This window comes from Catharus ustulatus, chromosome 2, assembly GCF_009819885.2.
Source record: "Catharus ustulatus isolate bCatUst1 chromosome 2, bCatUst1.pri.v2, whole genome shotgun sequence".
In the NCBI taxonomy this organism is placed as follows: Eukaryota; Metazoa; Chordata; class Aves; order Passeriformes; family Turdidae; genus Catharus; species Catharus ustulatus.
The window spans coordinates 122,006,975-122,024,636 of NC_046222.1; the positions used below are offsets into that span (position 1 = coordinate 122,006,975).

At 42.7% G+C, this 17,662-nt stretch overlaps 1 protein-coding gene across 2 annotated transcripts in view; it reads left to right on the top strand.

Annotated features, from left to right (window-relative positions):
- Nucleotides 1–17,662, top strand: part of KCNJ6 (potassium inwardly rectifying channel subfamily J member 6) — a 159,317-nt gene that overhangs the window by 39,573 nt on the left and 102,082 nt on the right. Inside the window, exon 2 of one of the 2 annotated variants that reach the window (XM_033052104.2) lies at nt 11,623–11,671. The exons of the other annotated variant lie outside the window; for it this stretch is intronic. Coding sequence (XP_032907995.1) covers nt 11,647–11,671 — 25 coding nt within the window. The 5' untranslated portion in view covers nt 11,623–11,646. The remainder of the gene's footprint in view (nt 1–11,622; nt 11,672–17,662) is intronic. 2 annotated transcript variants of the gene reach the window in all.

The following is a 17,662-nucleotide window of genomic DNA, read 5'->3' on the forward strand; positions in this document are numbered from 1 at the left end:
CGCCACACATACAAAACCTGCTGAGGTGAAGAGCTGCAGGAACAGCACCAGAACAAGGCTCCTGCAGAAGAATTGACTTGTTGACAGGGATTGTGCTTCCTGAGGCTCCTTGGGGATCTCCAGGCAGCCTCTCACTGTGCTGAGCTGGCATTCCCTGGCAGGGAACAGCCCCTGGGGCTGCTTTGGACAATAAATGTGAATTTTGTCTCTATCCTCAGCTGATGGCAAGCAGGAGCCTCTTGGAACAGTCACAGCTTGGTCACAACACCAGGAGAGACACAGGGCAATGAATCTCACCCTGTTCTGCTTTTTAATTAGCAGAATCTCACATTTCTCTGTCACTTACAAAACAATTCATCTATATATATGATATAATATATTAAATATAATGCTTTATATCAGCACTCAGGTGTGACCCCACCTGCAGAGCTGCTTCAGTTCTGGAATTCCCAGCCCAGGGAGGAGCTGGAGCTGCTCAGAGAGCCCAGAGGAGCCCCAGGATGAGCAGAGGGATGGAGCAGCTCTGCTGGGAGGAAAGGCTGGCACAGCTGGGATTGTTCAGCCTGCACAGGAGAAGCTTTGGGCTGAGCTCAGGGTGGCCTTGCAGGGCCTGAAGGAGCTGCAGGAAACCTGGAGAGAGACAATTCCCAAGGGCTGCAGGGACAGCACACAGGGAATGGCTTCACTGTGGGGTTGGATGGGATCTTGGGAATTAGGAATTGTTCCCTGGGAGGGGCTGGGATGGAATTGCCAGAGCAGCTGTGGCTGCCCCTGGATCCCTGGAATGTTCAGTTCCAGGTTGGACACTGGGGCTTGGAACAACCTGGAATGGTAGAAGGTGTCCCTGCCATGGCAGAGGTGGGATGAGATGATTTTTAAGTCCCTTCCAACCCATCCCAACCCATTCTGTGATTCCGAGATAATTTTTTGTGCACATTAATTACTAAAATATCTCCAGAGCATGAAGTGAGGAGGTGATGCTGTGACAGAGCTGGGGGTTCAGGCAGTGCAGCCCCTGCCCCGAGGCTGTGCAGGCTGTTTTAGGGAGGATCATCCCACGTGTGGGACTGGGGGTAGAGGGCGGGGATGCTCCCTGTGACAGCTCTGAGCCGCACGCTCCTTCCACTCCTGCTCCTCTGGGAAGTGTGGGAGTGTGAAGAGAGGCAGGGGAGAGGTGAGGGATAAAGTTAGATGGAGAGAAAAGGAAAGGGAGACTGTTTTAGGAAAGGTGATGGGCTGGGTAAGACAAGAGAGAAGGAAAGGAAGAGGCTGAAGGTGGGAGAGAGGAGAATGGGAAGTGAGGGGTGTGAGCAAACCTTTGGCACGGCACAAGGCGCACAATAACTCAGGGATCTCAGGGAGAGGGGCCTCACACCCCCTGTCTGACCCATTTAACACATATTTAGTGACATTGAATCAACTTCATCCATCCATCCATCATCCATCCATCATCCATCCATCCATCATCCATCCATCCATCATCCATCCATCATCCATCCATCCATCATCCATCCATCCATCATCCATCCATCCATCATCCATCCATCATCCATCCATCATCCATCCATCCATCATCCATCCATCCATCCATCATCCATCCATCCATCCATCCATCCATCCATCATCCATCCATCCATCATCCATCCATCCATCCATCCATCCATCCATCCATCCATCCATCATCCATCCATCCATCCATCATCCATCCATCATCCATCCATCCATCCATCTTCCATCAACCATCCATCCATCCATCCATCCATCCATCCATCCATCATCCATCCATCCATCATCCATCCATCCATCCATCCATCCATCCATCCATCCATCCATCCATCCATCATCCATCCACTCCATCCTTAATGAGCTGAGCACTTCCCCCAGTGATTCCTTTGCTTGGATAACTCCCCTGTGGAAGTTCTGGTTTCCCTCACTTGGCGCTGCAGGGAACCAAAACCCTGCTTGGACCCTGTATCCAAATCTTCAGTTGGGCTGAATTTAGGGACTCCAAGGCTGTGTCCAAATATCCACACTTGTTTCTGCTACAGATCCTGTTACTGCCTTCATTAGCTCTGAAAAGTTAATGGTGAAGGTAAACCAAAAGCTGCCTTACCTCAGCATTTCTCTTTTTTATTATTTTTTCAGTTCGGCCCAAAAAGATCTGAGCAAGCAACCAAAAATTTTATTTTCTCTCAGGGAGTAGTAAATGGGAGGTATTTTCAGGTATTTTTGCAGCAGTACAGGGTGGTATTATCATTATTAGCATTTTTGCATTCATCTGACACATTACTTGTTCTTTTCCAACATCTCATTGCTTTTTTTGCTTTTGAAGATTTTACCTTTTCTTTTTTTCTTTTTCTTTTTCTTTCTTTTTTTTTTTTTTTTTTTTTTTGAGATAGATTTAACAACAAAAGGCTGCTAAAATTGGAAACTGTGTGAGACACTTTGGTATTATTGGAGCCAAACCTGACACTGCAGACAGTTCTTGTTTAAGAACTTCCATTGAGGGAACATGATCACAGCACAAAACAAAGAAAAATGTCAGTTCTCCTTGTTCTGTGTTCATCATTTAAGTCTCACAAGGTACCTGAGGAAATAGGTTCAGGTTTGAGATGTTTGATCTGCTCTGTGCAGTTATGAGTTATTTTTATAATGCATCAAGGCAAGTAATAAACAAAACATCTTTTATTAGATCATTATTCTCTTAAATACTTTAAATAATGGTTTCTAGATTAGTTCAGGCAATGCTTCTATTTACATTTTTCATCGGAAATCCTCAGTCTTTAAATAGCCTTGAAGTGATTCTTATTGAAATCTGGAATTTAATGCTACAAGAATACAAGCAACCAGTTGAGATTTTCCCTTTGGGGGGCACAGAAGCAATGAGCCCATGAAAAACCCTGCATATGCATTATTATCAGCTGAAAAGATTGGATAAGCATTTTTTAAGTCTCTTTTCTACAGAGAATCTCCTCTTTTGGGTTTCTACCAACTCCTTTTTTAAAACAGGGCAGCTGCTGTTATCTCAAGGTAACTCACATTTCTCCTGTTATAATTCAGAATATATTCATGATTTATGCCCTGAAAAGAAAAACAGCAGTTTTTAGAGTTTGATCCAAAGGCCTCTGCATTGGTAAGAACATTTCCACTGAAAATAGAGTTTTCACCATGCATTAAGTGCACACAGCCACCCCACCTGCAGCCTGCACTTTTCCATGGCAGAGCACACACAAGATTATCCCCTCTGCCTTGAAGACCTTTTGCTGAGATGTAATTTATGCTTGTTTGTCCAAGCCGAAGTAAAAAGCTTTCAAACCTTCTCAGTGTAGCATCCCTGGCTCACTTTGTTGCCAGGATATTCTCCTTGATTTCCAGGGTGAACTTACACTTGTTTGTGTTTCACAGTGCAGGCAGGGAAGGCTGAAATCCTCCACTGCAATTACCTGCATCCATAATTTGTCAGAACATCCAAGCTGAGCCTCTCAAAGCAGGCAGAACGGCAAAACACAGGAGTGGAAGCTCTCATGGTGTTCACTCAGCCCAGCTCATTGTCTTGGAATAGATGTGTTTTCACTGGAATATGAGGGAATCAAATAAATCTTCTGACTGACTGTGGGATCTTTGTAGTGGGAGAGGAAAATTGTTAGAGTTCACCCTCTGGAGTGAAGGAACTAAGAAAACAGAGCTGCCTTTAACCATGTAATCACACCACAACACTGCTTTGCTCCCATTTTTGTCCTATAGATACCCAAATTTATTTATTTTATTAACCTAAACCAGAATTGCTGCTAAAATAATCTGCATCTCCTGCCACTGTCACTGCTTTAAGTTAAGGATACCTAAATTCCTGCAGCTCTGAGGTTTCACTGCCAAAGGCAAGAGTTTTTCATAAGTTTTCAGTTTCATGTTCTCTGCAATAGAATTTTATAGTCTAAAATTGTGAAGTTCTGCAGGTTAAGTAAAACTGAAAACCTGAGACTTGCTACAGCTTAGATCTTACTTCAAATGTCAAAACCATAAAGTCTGTCTCTCTCGCTCTTTTTTTTCGTAGATATGAATATTCTCTCTCCTGCAAGTGCTCATTTTTTTCCCTCCTTATCTTGTTCAAATTATATTTTATTTATTTATGGTCTGGTAGATACAAGAGCATCAAAAATTGTTCCTGTTTACTGCACAGCAGACAGTAACATTTATCTCCTGATTCTGCTCCTGGAAGGATTTCCTACACAAAGAACCAACACACACCATCCCCACTCTTTAATATGTGAATATTTCTTCCTCCTACTTAGAGAATAACACTGAATTTGCAGTGGGTTTAACCCACAATTCTGTGAGCTTTGTCCCTTGAGTCTGAGGGGACCTGACAAGCTCCTCTAGAACTGCTGCTTGATTTTCTGCCTGGAAAAAAACAGAGATTTTTCCATACATATTTCACAGACCAAGTGTGAATGATGAGTAAGTTCACCAAAAATTATGAAAAACGTAAAAAAAAAAACCCCTCTCAATTCTAGAACCCAGGGAAATCAATTCAATTCCTCCTGCTGCTAATGCAAATTTCCTTCATGTAAGACATCTTAGAGCTCCTGAGAGTGTTTTATGAGGTCTGAACACATTAATGAGCCCAGCTCACCCCTGCTGCTCCATAACCCCAGTGAACCCAGCTCAGGCACTCCCTCCTTGAACCCTGCTCACTCCATCTATTCAAACATTGTATTTTAAGCTCATTCCAGCTGATGCAAATTGAAATCACCTCTTGTGCCAAGCACAGGATATTCCTATAAAATACATTCTGAGCCATTCAAGTGCAGGGATCACTGCAAGGGAGTGCAGATTAGTGCTCAGCTTTGAGGTTGAGGATGAAGCCAATTTGCTGGAGATCACACAGTGCTGTGTCCTGCACTAAATTGTCTTTATAGGCTCTGCCCCAACATTTAATTCTGGAAAACCAGGAAAAAAAAAAGCAGCTGGGACCAACCTCCTTTCTTGGGACAGGCCAGACAGAAAAGGAAAATTAACAAAATATGCATTATTTCTTATTTTGGGAGAGGGAGGCAGGAAAAGCAACTCCCACAGGCTTAGGCAGGCCTTGCACAAAGCTTGAATTCTAGTAATAGTGAAATAATGCAGTAACACAGAGTATCTTGCTGTTCAAAGCCCCAAAGATGGGCTATTAAGCTAATTTTTTCCTTTGTTGGATATGTTTGCAGATAGAAATGGAAGTTCCTATGGCGTTTTTCCAAAGGATGAGCTCCAGCTCCTTCCACCAACCCCTCTCCACCTAAAATAAGCCCTTTTTTTGAGAGCTGAGGATAGGCTATAGCTGGAATGAATAGCACATAATGAGAGCTGCATTTGCCTACACACCATTGCCCCAGAACCTGTGTCTAATTCATTACTGCAAAGCAATTGGAGATGTCACGAGGAGGAAAGACACTCCATAAAATTAAATTCTATTATTCCCTCTTAATAATGTTTCGAACATGAAACCATTTTCGTGTAGTTTGAAAAGTAATTGAAGATATCCCAAGGTAGATTACTCTGAGCTAAAATTTCCAAAAAGGTTCTTCTTTGCTTCTTGCTCGTTGAATTGGTACTTAGTGATTGAGGAGCTATTGCCTTCAAGGATGTGTCAATTGAATTACCAGGGGTTTGCTACTTCAAAAGTAAGAAAGCTTCATGAAATGATGTGTAATGGATATAATGGATGTGAGTTCTGATCCACAGCTGATGAAACACTGTTAGAAATTTTAGCCAAAGTTCTGGATTACTTCAGCAGATTTGCAGTGTGCTGGTGAACCTCTGCACTTGTGAGCTGACAGAAGGACAAGAGATGCTTCACCCATGCAGAAAACAAACAAAAAAAAAACCTCTCCTGAAAGATAGGACCTTGAGAGGTTGGAGAGGTGGGCAGAGAAGAACTGTCTGAAATTCAACCAGGGCAAATACTGCACGTGGGAATAAATAACCCCAGGCTGGGGGTGACCTGGGAGAAGGGTCTGGGGACCTGGGGGACACCGAGCTGTCCCTGAGCCAGCAGAGTGTCCAGGGAGGTCCTGGGGCATTGGGATGAGCATTCCCACAGGTCAGGGGTGATCCTGCCCCTGTGCCCAGCCCTGGAGGCACCTCTGGGTGCTGTGCCCAGCTCTGGCTCCTCAGCACAGCAGGGCCAGGAGCTCCTGGAGCTGAGCCAGGGCCTGGAGCATCTCCGTGCCCAGGAAAGGCTGAGGGAGCTGGGGCTGCTCAGCCTGGAGAGGAGCCCCAGGGAGAGGGGCTGGGCCTGGGGGCCCTGGGACTGTCTGTCTGTTCCTCTTTGTCTGTCTGTCTGTCTGTCCCTGTCTGTCTGTCTGTCCCTGTCTGTCTGTCCCTGTGCCCAGGCAGGCTCAGAGCAGCCCCAGGCTCTGCTCCAGGCCCAGCAATGGCCCCAGAGCCACGGGCAGGGGCTGAGCCCAGCAATTCCCCCTGCACAGGAGGCACAACTTCTGCCCTGGGCAGTGCCCAGCCCTGAGCAGAGCCCAGACAGGGGCTGGAGTCTCCTCCCTGGGGATGTTCCAGAATATTCCAGCTGCACCCAGCCCTGTGCCCTGTGCTCTGGGATGGCCCTGCTGGAGCAGGGAGGTGACACCAGGGACCCTCTGTGGTCCCTTCCAGCCTGACCATTCTGTGACCCTGTGAAAATAAATATAATGATCTCATTAATTAGTGCCAGCTGAAGCCAACAGCCACTGGAGAGGCAGTTTCAGGATGTGCCCTTGTCCTTCCATTGGAAAAATCACAAGCAGTTCATCCACTGTCTTGTCCAAGAATATTTCATTACAAGATAAGTGACCTAGGAACTCAGAGCTTTGATTCCCATCTGGAATTTGATTCAATCTTCTCCTTCTTGACATTGAAAATGTTATTTTGTGCTGCCCGGTTGGCACTGCTGATGTCTTCTTGTACCTCTCTGACAGAACCATGGCAGACTCTGCAGCACAGGATGTCAAACAAGGAGAGTTTTTTTCCAAAAGTGCCTTGATTTTCTTTGGCTGAGAAGGGAAAGAGTGACGTGAAGGCCACACTTCTGTGTTACCCCTTTAAACCCATAAATGTTACAACAAAATGATAATAATTTGAGATTAAATTCAGTGCTAGGCAGGACATCACAGCCTCAGATATTGCAGAACTGGGAAACCACTCTTTTGTCTGTAGGAAAAAGATAGAAAGGAAATAGTAAAAAAACCCAAAAAAAACCAACTCCATTAGAAAATGACAGTTTGCATCTTCTTTCTTACACCCTCAGTTGAATGAAAGACCTTACAAACAGTGTAAAAAGTACAAAGCAGCATTTTAAATGCCCCTTTTTAATTGAAGTTATCATGCTTCACTTAATTTAAATTTCCCACATCCCTCCTTGCACCACATCTCTGGCACTTTGGAAAGTTCACATCATTTCAGGTATGAAAAGCAGAATTTGCTGCTTTTTAGGCACCCAACAGGAGCAGGGTCTGGCTCTGCTGCTCCTCTGAGTTTGTGGAAAATTTGGGTTCTTCACCTCAGAGCAGGCGCTGGCAGCACGGATCCAAAACTCCCTGCAGAAATCACTCCATGCTGACTACAGAGCTATGAAAAATCTGAAATATGAGCATCACTGTGTTAGGAGAGATAAAAAACGAGCCCTGCTTTTCTTGATGTGTTTTCTGAGGTGACAATTCTTGTTTACCCAGTAATCTCCAGAGGAAACACAGCCACAGTCAGCCCTTAGAGGCAACTCCTGTCCTGAAAAGAAACACGGTGTTGTTTGCTTTTTTTCATCTTGTTTCGTTTTGTTGTTTGCTTTTTTTGTTGTTTTGTTTTGTGGTTTGGATTTTGGGGTTGTTTTGTTTTTTGGTTTTTTTCTTTTAAAGGCAGGAAATATCACTGTGCTGTCAGTCTGTTCAAGCTCACATCTGCTAAAATCAGGAACAAAAGTATGTTTTAATGTTTGATTCTCCTCCAAGTTAATCTGCTAGAACTCATTCTGTCAGAGACGATGGAATTCCTTCTTTATCTACCGTCAAAAAACAAATTTCTTAGAGGTGTTCTAGCTCCCTTAAAATATTCCATTTTGAAGAAACAGATGAGTGGAAAAATTTTCCTAATTTCCAGACTTTCATGGGTGTATGTGTGCACATCCTCGTGATCACTACAGAAAGGGAAAAGGACAAAATTTTATATAATCATTTAATAGAGTCTTAAGTTCATAGACAAGAGTACCAAAGGGGTTTTTTAAAATAAAAATACCTGGAAATCGGATGTAATTTTAAAAAATTCAATATTCAAAAATTACATGCATACAAACATACCTTAATCTACTAAAGAAGGAAGACCAGAACTTCAGTAGTCCTGGGTATTTCTTTTAAGAGAAGTAAAATATACTCCAAAACTTCTAAATTTATCTTTAGATATTAATTTAATACTTTTACTTTAAAATGAAATGCCATTCAAGTCTCATTTGTCATGAGACTTCATCATTAGTAAAATGTATTTAATAATAAGCAAGAGCAAAGTAATAATATTTAATATCAATTTGTTATTAGTCTAATAAATCCAACTCTCTCTGTCCAGGGCTTGAGTTGATCTTTCCCAGCTGTTCACTCCTGATAAAGTCTGAGTTCTGTAGCAAAAGGAGGTGTTTTAAGGTCACATTATAAATCACCACAGACACAAATTCCTGATGGTTTTCAGAGTGCTGTACTTTCCTTTGATGATTAATGCCATGCAAAAAAATACTTTCATAGAGGACCTTTTTTTTTTCTATAATAAAATTACACTCTTGTGCTAGTTCTTTCTTCCTTTTTTACCTTTCATAGCCAAGCATGAATCTGATGCTGGATGCTTCATTATCAGCATGGCTTAGGGCATTGTCCTCCCTCAGATCCAGGACATAACCTTAAACCTTTCTTTTCATAAAAAATGCTCTCAGGGGTGTATGAATGCAGTTCTGAAGCATTATCTGCTTGTTCATGAATGCCAATGGCTCCTATTACTGTGACATCTGAGCTTTATTTCTTTTTATTACAGTAGAAGTCCAACTGTAGTGCAAGTAGTTGTTTGGTATAGAAAATTTGGATCCCAAAAACCTGGGATTTTTGAGTTTTCTGTGCTTTCTGGCACTGACCCCAGGAGAAAACTGCATTTACTTGAGGCCTTGGAGAAGGCTCCAAATCTGAGTGATGGAGTTAAAATCAGGGGTGTGCAGTTAAACAGAAGGGTGTAATTTCACATGGTGAAGGGTTTTAAATTGAGGTTTTTATAACACAGTAACAGGGGTGGGACAGGATGGAGGATTTTGGTTGCTGTCTCTCAGTGTTCATCTTCCTTCTTCTGCATGGTTCCAGGCAGTGCTTTGTGGTTGGACACTTAGTGCCACACTGAGGGTCACAGGAATTTGATTATTGGGTTAAAAGTATAAATAATACAGGTGTTAATTCTCTGTTGGACTCTTTAGCTGTTAAAGATCTCGTAGCAGCTGGGTCTGGCTCCATTTTGCTCACTTCTAGCAGGTAGCTGGAAGTGCTGCAGAACTTTCTGTACTTTTGATAAGATTTAATAAACAACCAAGCCCAAACATGAGAAAATCCATTTATTTTGCACACTTTTTAATCCTGGCTCTGAGTGAAGGCAGAAGAGACTGAGACAAACCACTAACTAAATGCTGCAAAACTCCCACCACTGTTACAGCAGGGGCTGCTCAGGGAGGTTTGGAGTGCCCATCCCTGGAGGTGTCCCAGGAAGGGCTGGATGTGACACTCAGGGTGACAAGGTGGGGATCAGTCACAGGTTGGACTCGATGACCTTGGAGCTCTTTTCCAGCCTCAGGGATGCTGGGATTCTAAGGTAGAGGGCTTGGAAATCACATTTTCTGCCCAGTAACACCTGGCAGGGACCATTCTCAGCCTGTGCCTTCCCCCAGTGCTGTTTTTAGCACAGACCAGTCAAAGACAGATGTCACCATGCTGACTCCTGTCCCAGCCATTCCAGCAGCTACTGAAGGTCACTTTGCCCAAAAACCTCACCTCGTCCCAGAGCTCAGACAGGGAGCATCTGTCTGGGTCTGCTGCCCATTAAAATCTTATTTTTTGTGAATATTCTCTCCTTCACTGATTTACCAAAATATGAGTATTGGTCTAACATCGATACTCAGCTGTGACAGACAAAATACTCTCTAACAATTTAAAGTTAGTGAGTGAATGTTTATTCAGTGCTGGGCAGCAGTGTGAGGTAACCCTCTAATACACACTGCAAAATCACAGGTGGTCACAGAGTCTATTTATTGACAAAAGGTTCAAACAAATACATATTGATAATACCAGCCCCTCCCATCCCTGCTTCCCATGGTAATTAGCTAGAATGGCAATTAAGCAGCGTGGTTGGCTTCTTGAATTAAGTCTGGGGTCGTTTTTGTGGGGAGGGGTCTGAAAAGGAGGAAGTAAGGTGAGTCTTCCTCACCCTGACCTTTTCTATCAATGACAATACAAATGGCTTTTGGGGCAACTCCAGTTTTGCAGAGAATGAGTTTCTGGTTGCAATTGTTCGTGTTCTTTGGACCTTCCTACCAGTTTCATCCTTTCCCATTGCAAGCACAGCTCAGCAAACATAAATTGACAGGCAATCAATTATTGAAGTTTCAGGTAACTGTCTCAAGCCAAATTTCTTCAACTGTTAATTAAAATCCTAATTTCTTTAAGATTAGTGTTTCATCACTGAGGTTTTTTGGGGAGAAAAGAGCTGAGATCTGCTCACCACGGTCCAGGAGAGCCACTCTCAGAGCCTTGGCACAGGTGGAGGGGTGGGAGGTGGGGCTCAGTCACAGAGGGGTCACAACAGCCCCACCACATCCTCTCCAAACCCCTTAATTGGAGTTTCAAGGGCTTTGCAGTTTTCATCCAGCCAAACTTTGCCTCTGAAATCAGGAGATTGGGCTCAGCCTCCCCTGCTCTGGTTGTGCTGTGCTGTGGGATGTTGGATTTTCACCAAATTCAGGGCTCCTGAATGACCAAGCCTCTGTCTTGGCTACAGCAGCTACAAGTGTCTGAAACAGAAAAAAAAAAAAAAAAAAATTAAAAAAATTATAATGCAAGGAACAGGAGACAAAAACCAGCAGGTTTGATTGGGAGCCCCTCAAGTATCTCAGTTCATCTCAGTGTCAGCCCAGTGCCACTCCACACACTCCAGCTCCCATATGAAATCTATTTATTTCCAAATAAGTGCTTTTTTCCTGCAGTGTAAGTGGTTTGTGGGTTGCTCTTTTGTCAGGAAGGCCTAACACACTGGAGTATTTTAGCAGAGAGTGAAAAACAGAGGAGGGTTTCCTCCTCCATTATCACTTTGATTGAATAATTTCAATTTCTCCAGCTAGATGCACACAAATAAATATCTACAAGCTTCACACTTCAAAGTAGGAAAAAATGAGAAATTTTAAGAAAAAACAAAAAAAAAGCCCACAGAGGTTCAGGCTATTTAGGAGTGAAGTTAAATCCCTAAATAAAATAGAAATATATAACAGATGAATGTCCTCCCCTTACACTGCCACTTGCACTCAGGTGTATTTCTATTTCTATATTACATATATATATTTGTTTTTCATTTTGTCTGTTCCCCCAGGAGAAGCCCCAAAGAGAAACAGAGATGGCCAAATTGACAGAGTCGATGAGTGAGTACAAATAGGAAGCTGAACCACTTTGTTTTTCCATCTGTCCCCCTCCCTCTCATAAAGCCACAAACCCAGAACGCAGTGCTTGCATCCAGGGATCTCATTCAGCCCTGCCTTCACTCCCAAATTCATCATAAATCATTCCACTCCTAAAAAAAAAAACCAAAAGAAAATAGGAATCCCCAGAACAAGGGCTGCTGTTCTCTTTATGCACTGCTTAAATCACATCTATTTGGGCTTCAATCCAGCAAAGAACCTGCTCCATGTTTGACTTTGTGGGCCTGAGGGGTTTTTTTTAATAGAATGTAACTAATTGTGGATTTAATAAGTGCCTAATTTACTTGATTCATGTGTTCCTTTACAAGCTTACAGAAGGTCACTCTAAATCCAGTGTAATTATTCAGGATTGTTGCCTGTGCCACATTCATCCAACAGGAATTATGCCCAGAGATGGATCTGGAAAGCTTTCAGTTGGTTTCTCTGGTTTGTGAGAGGTTTGTGGTGTCTTAAATGTGTGACCAGCAAGAAATAATTTGTATTTTTGCCATTTTTTGGGATCTAGGTAATGGAGTAGTGGCTGTAAGCTTCTGTAGCTGAGACACTTGGGCTGGATAATTTATTTGGAGACGATTTAGGGTGAAATCCTGCTAGACCTCTTACCCAAAATTTATCAGCTCCAAAGTCTATGCAAGCTGAAATGAATTGACTTGAAAAGGGAGAAATATTTCAGTCTGCTTAACCAGACACTACAGAAAGACAAAAACATAGATATGAACAACTTGCTTGTATCAGAAATTTCTTTCCAGTTAATTTTTTCTGCTTGTGTACAGAAGGCCTGTTCCTAGGGCAGCACCTCCCTGACTATCTCCTCTCCCAAATCCCTTTGTTACCTTTTGAAATCATTCCCTGTATCTCCCTAACTGTGTCACTGCAGGGCAGAGCCACCACTACAAGCTATAAAAAATGATTGCAGTGTCAGAAACAGCCAATACCACAAAAAGGTGCAGCAGGACTGGGAATTCTTAAATATCTCCTTTTTCCAAGGGTGGTGGGCAGGTCCTTGCACAGGGTGCCCAGAGCAGCTGTGGCTGCCCCTGGATCCCTGGAATGTTCAGTTCCAGGTTGGACACTGGGGCTGGAGCAGCCTGGGACAGTGGGAGGTGTCCCTGCCATGGCAGGGGTGGCACTGGAGTTTTAAGGTCACTTCCAAGCCAAACTATTCTGGGATTCTCTCATTTTATATTGCTGCAGTATATATATAAAAGTATAAATATATAAATTATCTATATATACATTTATTTATTTATTTATTTATTTATTTATTTATAACTCTATAAATAAATATATAATGAATATATAAATATATGTCATATTTATTTTTATATATTATATATATAAATTTTTATATATGCATTATATACATGTGTATGTGTATATGTATATATATGTGTGTATATATGTATATATAAATTTTAATATAATTATATATGGGATTATATTATAATATACATAATGTCTATTATGTATATTATATTATATATATAAATAAATAAGTATTTCTCCATGGTGCAGCCACTCTGGAGTGGTAACAGGAAATCAGAACATCAGAGCTTAGCAAAGTCCAAAAGGACAATGACAGAATGACACCAGGCCCCAGAGGAACTTCTGCTGTAAGAATGGTGATTTTATTCCTGTAATCTCTGTGGATGTTCAGTGTCACCCTTAGGAGCATCCTGGGACCCATCTGGATAAATGTGTACAGCAATTTCATGATTATAAGCCGCACCATTTTGACTAAAATTTTGGTCCAAACCCAAAGTGCGGCTTATAATCAGGTGTGGCTTATATATGGACAAAGAACGAAAAGTTGCTGTTTTAGTTTGGAGGACAGGTGTCTGCTGAGAAAGGCAGGAGCCTCTCTTTGAAATGGAGAATGTAAACCCCCTCCCTCCAAATTATTATAATTTTGAAATCAAGGGGCTCTCAGGCAAAGATATGGGAATTAGGAATAACAGTTCTTTACTAGGGAAATTAAAATAGAAATACAGCACTACAAAGAACAAACCCCAAACCCTGACACAGTCAGAGTACAACCTGACACCCGTCAGGCAGGGTGTTGGCAGCAGTCCCATCCCATGGTGGCTGCATCCTCCTGCAGTGACAGATGTGGCTCAGTTGGAGCAGTGCTCCTGTACAAGGTGCAGTTTCCCTCCGGAGCTCCAGTGGGGATGTGGAGAAATCCGGTTTTCCTCTGGAGTCCAGTGGAGAAAGGGGCTCCCTTAGTGTCCCAAACCCTCTGTTTTTATCTTGGTAAGAAATGTTGGGCTCTTCCCCCTGGCTGGAGCAACTCCCAATGGGATGCAGTAATTTTATCAGTGCCACAGTGGGACTCAATGGCCATGAGCAGAAAATGACTGGCTGGAGGAAGGATGGGTTGTGAAAAGATAAAGAACAATGCCCTGCCTGGTTTCAATGGATGCCCATTAGCAGAATATCTCCCAGGGAGATCAGGATCACTGCCCCACCCTCAACAGATGGTGATAGAACAGATACCTTTTATCACACTTTGTATTGTAATGTGCAGTTTATAATAGTGAAATTACTGTAATTATATCTTGATGGATGGAACAAAGGAGCAACTCTTATCCAAGGTGGAAGCAGATAAATAAAATCTCTCCTGTTCATTAGGGGCTTGCTGGGCTTTGCACACCCCCTCTGAAACCAGGTGAAGCAATATTGCCAAAAAGTGTTGGGGGAAGCAATCAGACCCTGTGAGTGCTCTGAAGAGTCAGAGGAGAGGCTTCCAGAACACTCTGAATGGGAACACAACCCAGAAATGCCCTGTGCAGCTCCTTCAGGTTGCGAGTTTGTGATGCCAATTATTTTATCTGGCTTCTTTGGGACAGAGTGATGCTTCAAGGCTTTACTGCTGCTTTGTGTGGGGACATTCCCATACTTCATGAGAGGCTTTTATGAAATTTTCAGATCATTTAGTGTTTTAATAAATCCTAGACAGCATTGTGAGGTGTAAATGAAATTCTTAGTGAATGTACCACGGTGTTTATTTTAAAGAGTATGTGTAGAAATGAGATAAATGGAGTAGGGTGGGCTTCTGGCTTGGACTGCAGGGCCTTTTTCTTGGAACTGAGAAAATAAAGGAGGGCACTCAAGGCTCAGAGGGTGTCAGGGACATGGAGAAATGGCTTGATCATAGTGCCAATATAACAGAATTATTACCTGCCTTCCTGTTTCACTCAAGAGCTTCTCTCCTCTCTTCCCTCTGTTCACAACTTTGCACAGCCCCAGAAAAAACCAACCCCCCTCCCTGCACTGCTCTCTATTTTTCTCTATTTTCTCTCTATCTGCTGAAGCTGCCAAGCACTGCCCTCTGTCCCTTCTCCTCCATAAAGATTTTCTGGATGTTTCTGCACTAATCAAAGCCCCTGCACCTGAGATTCACATCACACCCCACACCAACAGGGAGACTGAGGGAACACTGATGCTGAGGTTCTTCCAAGGCTGTATTTTTATTTTCTTCTTCTTTTTTTTTTTTTTTCCCAGCAGGAATAGCAGTCTATATTTTTGTCACATTTTGCATTTCCATTCTCAGAGGCTCTGTCACATTGCAGGGAACATTGGTAAGGAAAAAGTTGCATTATTGTTATTTTCTGTCCTCTTTCCAGAGAACTTTTATGGTGATGGAAAGAGATGAGGTATCGAGACAGAGCCTTGTACTTGAGATCTGTTTTCCTTGAAAGTTTAAAAAAAAATAAGTGAAGGGGAAAATCATTTTAATTCAACAGTTAAAGTACAAACTAGCAAGAAATGTTCTGCTAAATTTTTCAGGATAGTCCCTAAGAGCTGATACAGAAGCAGAAATGAATACCAAATAACACCACTCTTTGCCTGAAGTTATTATTTTACAACTCTTGCACAGAATTAATAGAAAGCCACCACAATTACACTGAGCCCCAGGGAACTGTCCAAGAATTCCTTTATAATGCCTTAAAATCCACATGCATTTTAAAATTTCTTTATAGCCTGAATTAGACAATTTTCCTCATATAACCTCAGAATACTTAAAAGCTGAAGCCAAAAATGAAATTATTTTCCTTGAAACTTTTGTTTTCTTCTTTCCCTGTTGTTCTCAAGCTCCCTGTGATCATTTTTAACCCAAATGCCATCACCAGGGCTGCAAATAGCTAAAGCCCAGCAGGGAAGGTAGGACAGCAAATATTTAACAAAAGAGGAAGGAATCAAATGTTTATCCTGACCTATTTGGCCAATATGAAAAATTTATTTAGAGAAAACATCCCCTCTAGAACTATCCAGTCATCAGGAATGATCCTCATTGGGAATGCTTTGTGGAATGAGAACTGCAAGATATTTATGAATATATTTAATATATATAATGTGTTATATTATATTTTTCTAAATAGAAATATATATAATATTTATATATTTATATAATATTTATATTATGAGTAGTCAAATATGTTGGTGTATTTAAGAAAAGTCACTTTGAGGATGTCAAAGTTCTCAGCTTTGCAGAAACTTTGCAGAAACAGATTTTGAGGATCTCGTGTGCCATGGGATGTGTGATGAGCAGAGGGATGGAAAATGGGCAGGGCTGGCACTGACATCCCATTAAAATCTGCTCCAGCAGCAGGGACACAGCAGTGACCAGCTCTGTCTGCTCTGCTGCCCAGACACACCTGCCTGGGGACAGCCAGAGGCAGCAGAGCTGGTTTAAAACAAGGATGTTCCTTCCTTTGTTACAAAAAATGTGAGCTCCAAACGTCCGTGGATGTATTTCCTAAGACAGTGAAATAATGAATACTGAGACCTCAGAGGACTCCAGATAAAACCTTCTGAATTATGGATGCCACAAATTTTACTCAGGGGGGTAGAAAGAATATAAGCCAACCTGAAGGAATTTCAGGGGCAGACAAACCCCAGGAGAGAGTTGGATTTTCATGAAGTGCTTTTCCCTAAAGGTTTCTTTTTCTTGTCTGTGGTGTCTGAGCCTGAAGAGTCCCTATTGCTCCCTCAGACTCATAGGGAAAGTTTGTAAAGAGAAAAAATGTTTCTACTTTGAGTTAATTGGAAGTCACAGCATTTCCTGTGGTCTGGAATTTTTTGAGCAGTTCTGATGATTTTAAATTAGAGTTTTATGACATGTAAGGAAAACACAAGGTGCATTACAGTAAATACATATCCAACATTCTCTCTTGCTATAGGGCATTGCAACATTCCACCTTCCAACTTCTTTTCCCTCTAGTACTACACCTTTTATCTTTGTCTTTTCTTCAGTTTCCTGGGGTGTATCTACAGAAATGTAGGAATTGCAGGAATTTAGGGGGGAATTCTGTCCCTGTGCCCTGCTCAGGTGTGACCCCACCTGCAGAGCTGCCCCAGCCCTGCCCCAGCCCAGGGAGGAGCTGGAGCTGCTCAGAGAGCCCAGAGGAGCCCCAGGATGAGCAGAGGGATGGAGCAGCTCTGCTGGGAGGAAAGGCTGGCACAGCTGGGATTGTTCAGCCTGCACAGGAGAAGGCTCAGGGAGATCTTAGAGCCCTTCCAGTACCTAAAAAGGGTTAGGAAAAAACAGAGAAAGGGACTTTTTATATGGACAGAGTGAGATAGGACAAAGGGGAATGGTTTTAAACTGAAGGAGGAAAGGTTAGATGGGATTTTGGGCAGGAATTGTTCCCTGGGAGGGGCTGGGATGGAATTGCCAGAGCAGCTGTGGCTGCCCCTGGATCCCTGGAATGTTCAGTTCCAGGTTGGAGCAGCCTGGGACAGTGGGAGGTGTCCCTGCCATGGCAGGGGGGGAATTTGCTGATCTTTAAGGCCATTCCATGATTCTGTGGTTTTAACCTTTCTGTGATCACACCAGGAGTCAGTGGCTGCCCTCGTGCAGGTGCAGAACCAACCCTTCAAGAGCTGATCCTAAAGCCTGGCTTTGATCTCCTCAGCCCAGAGCACTGATGA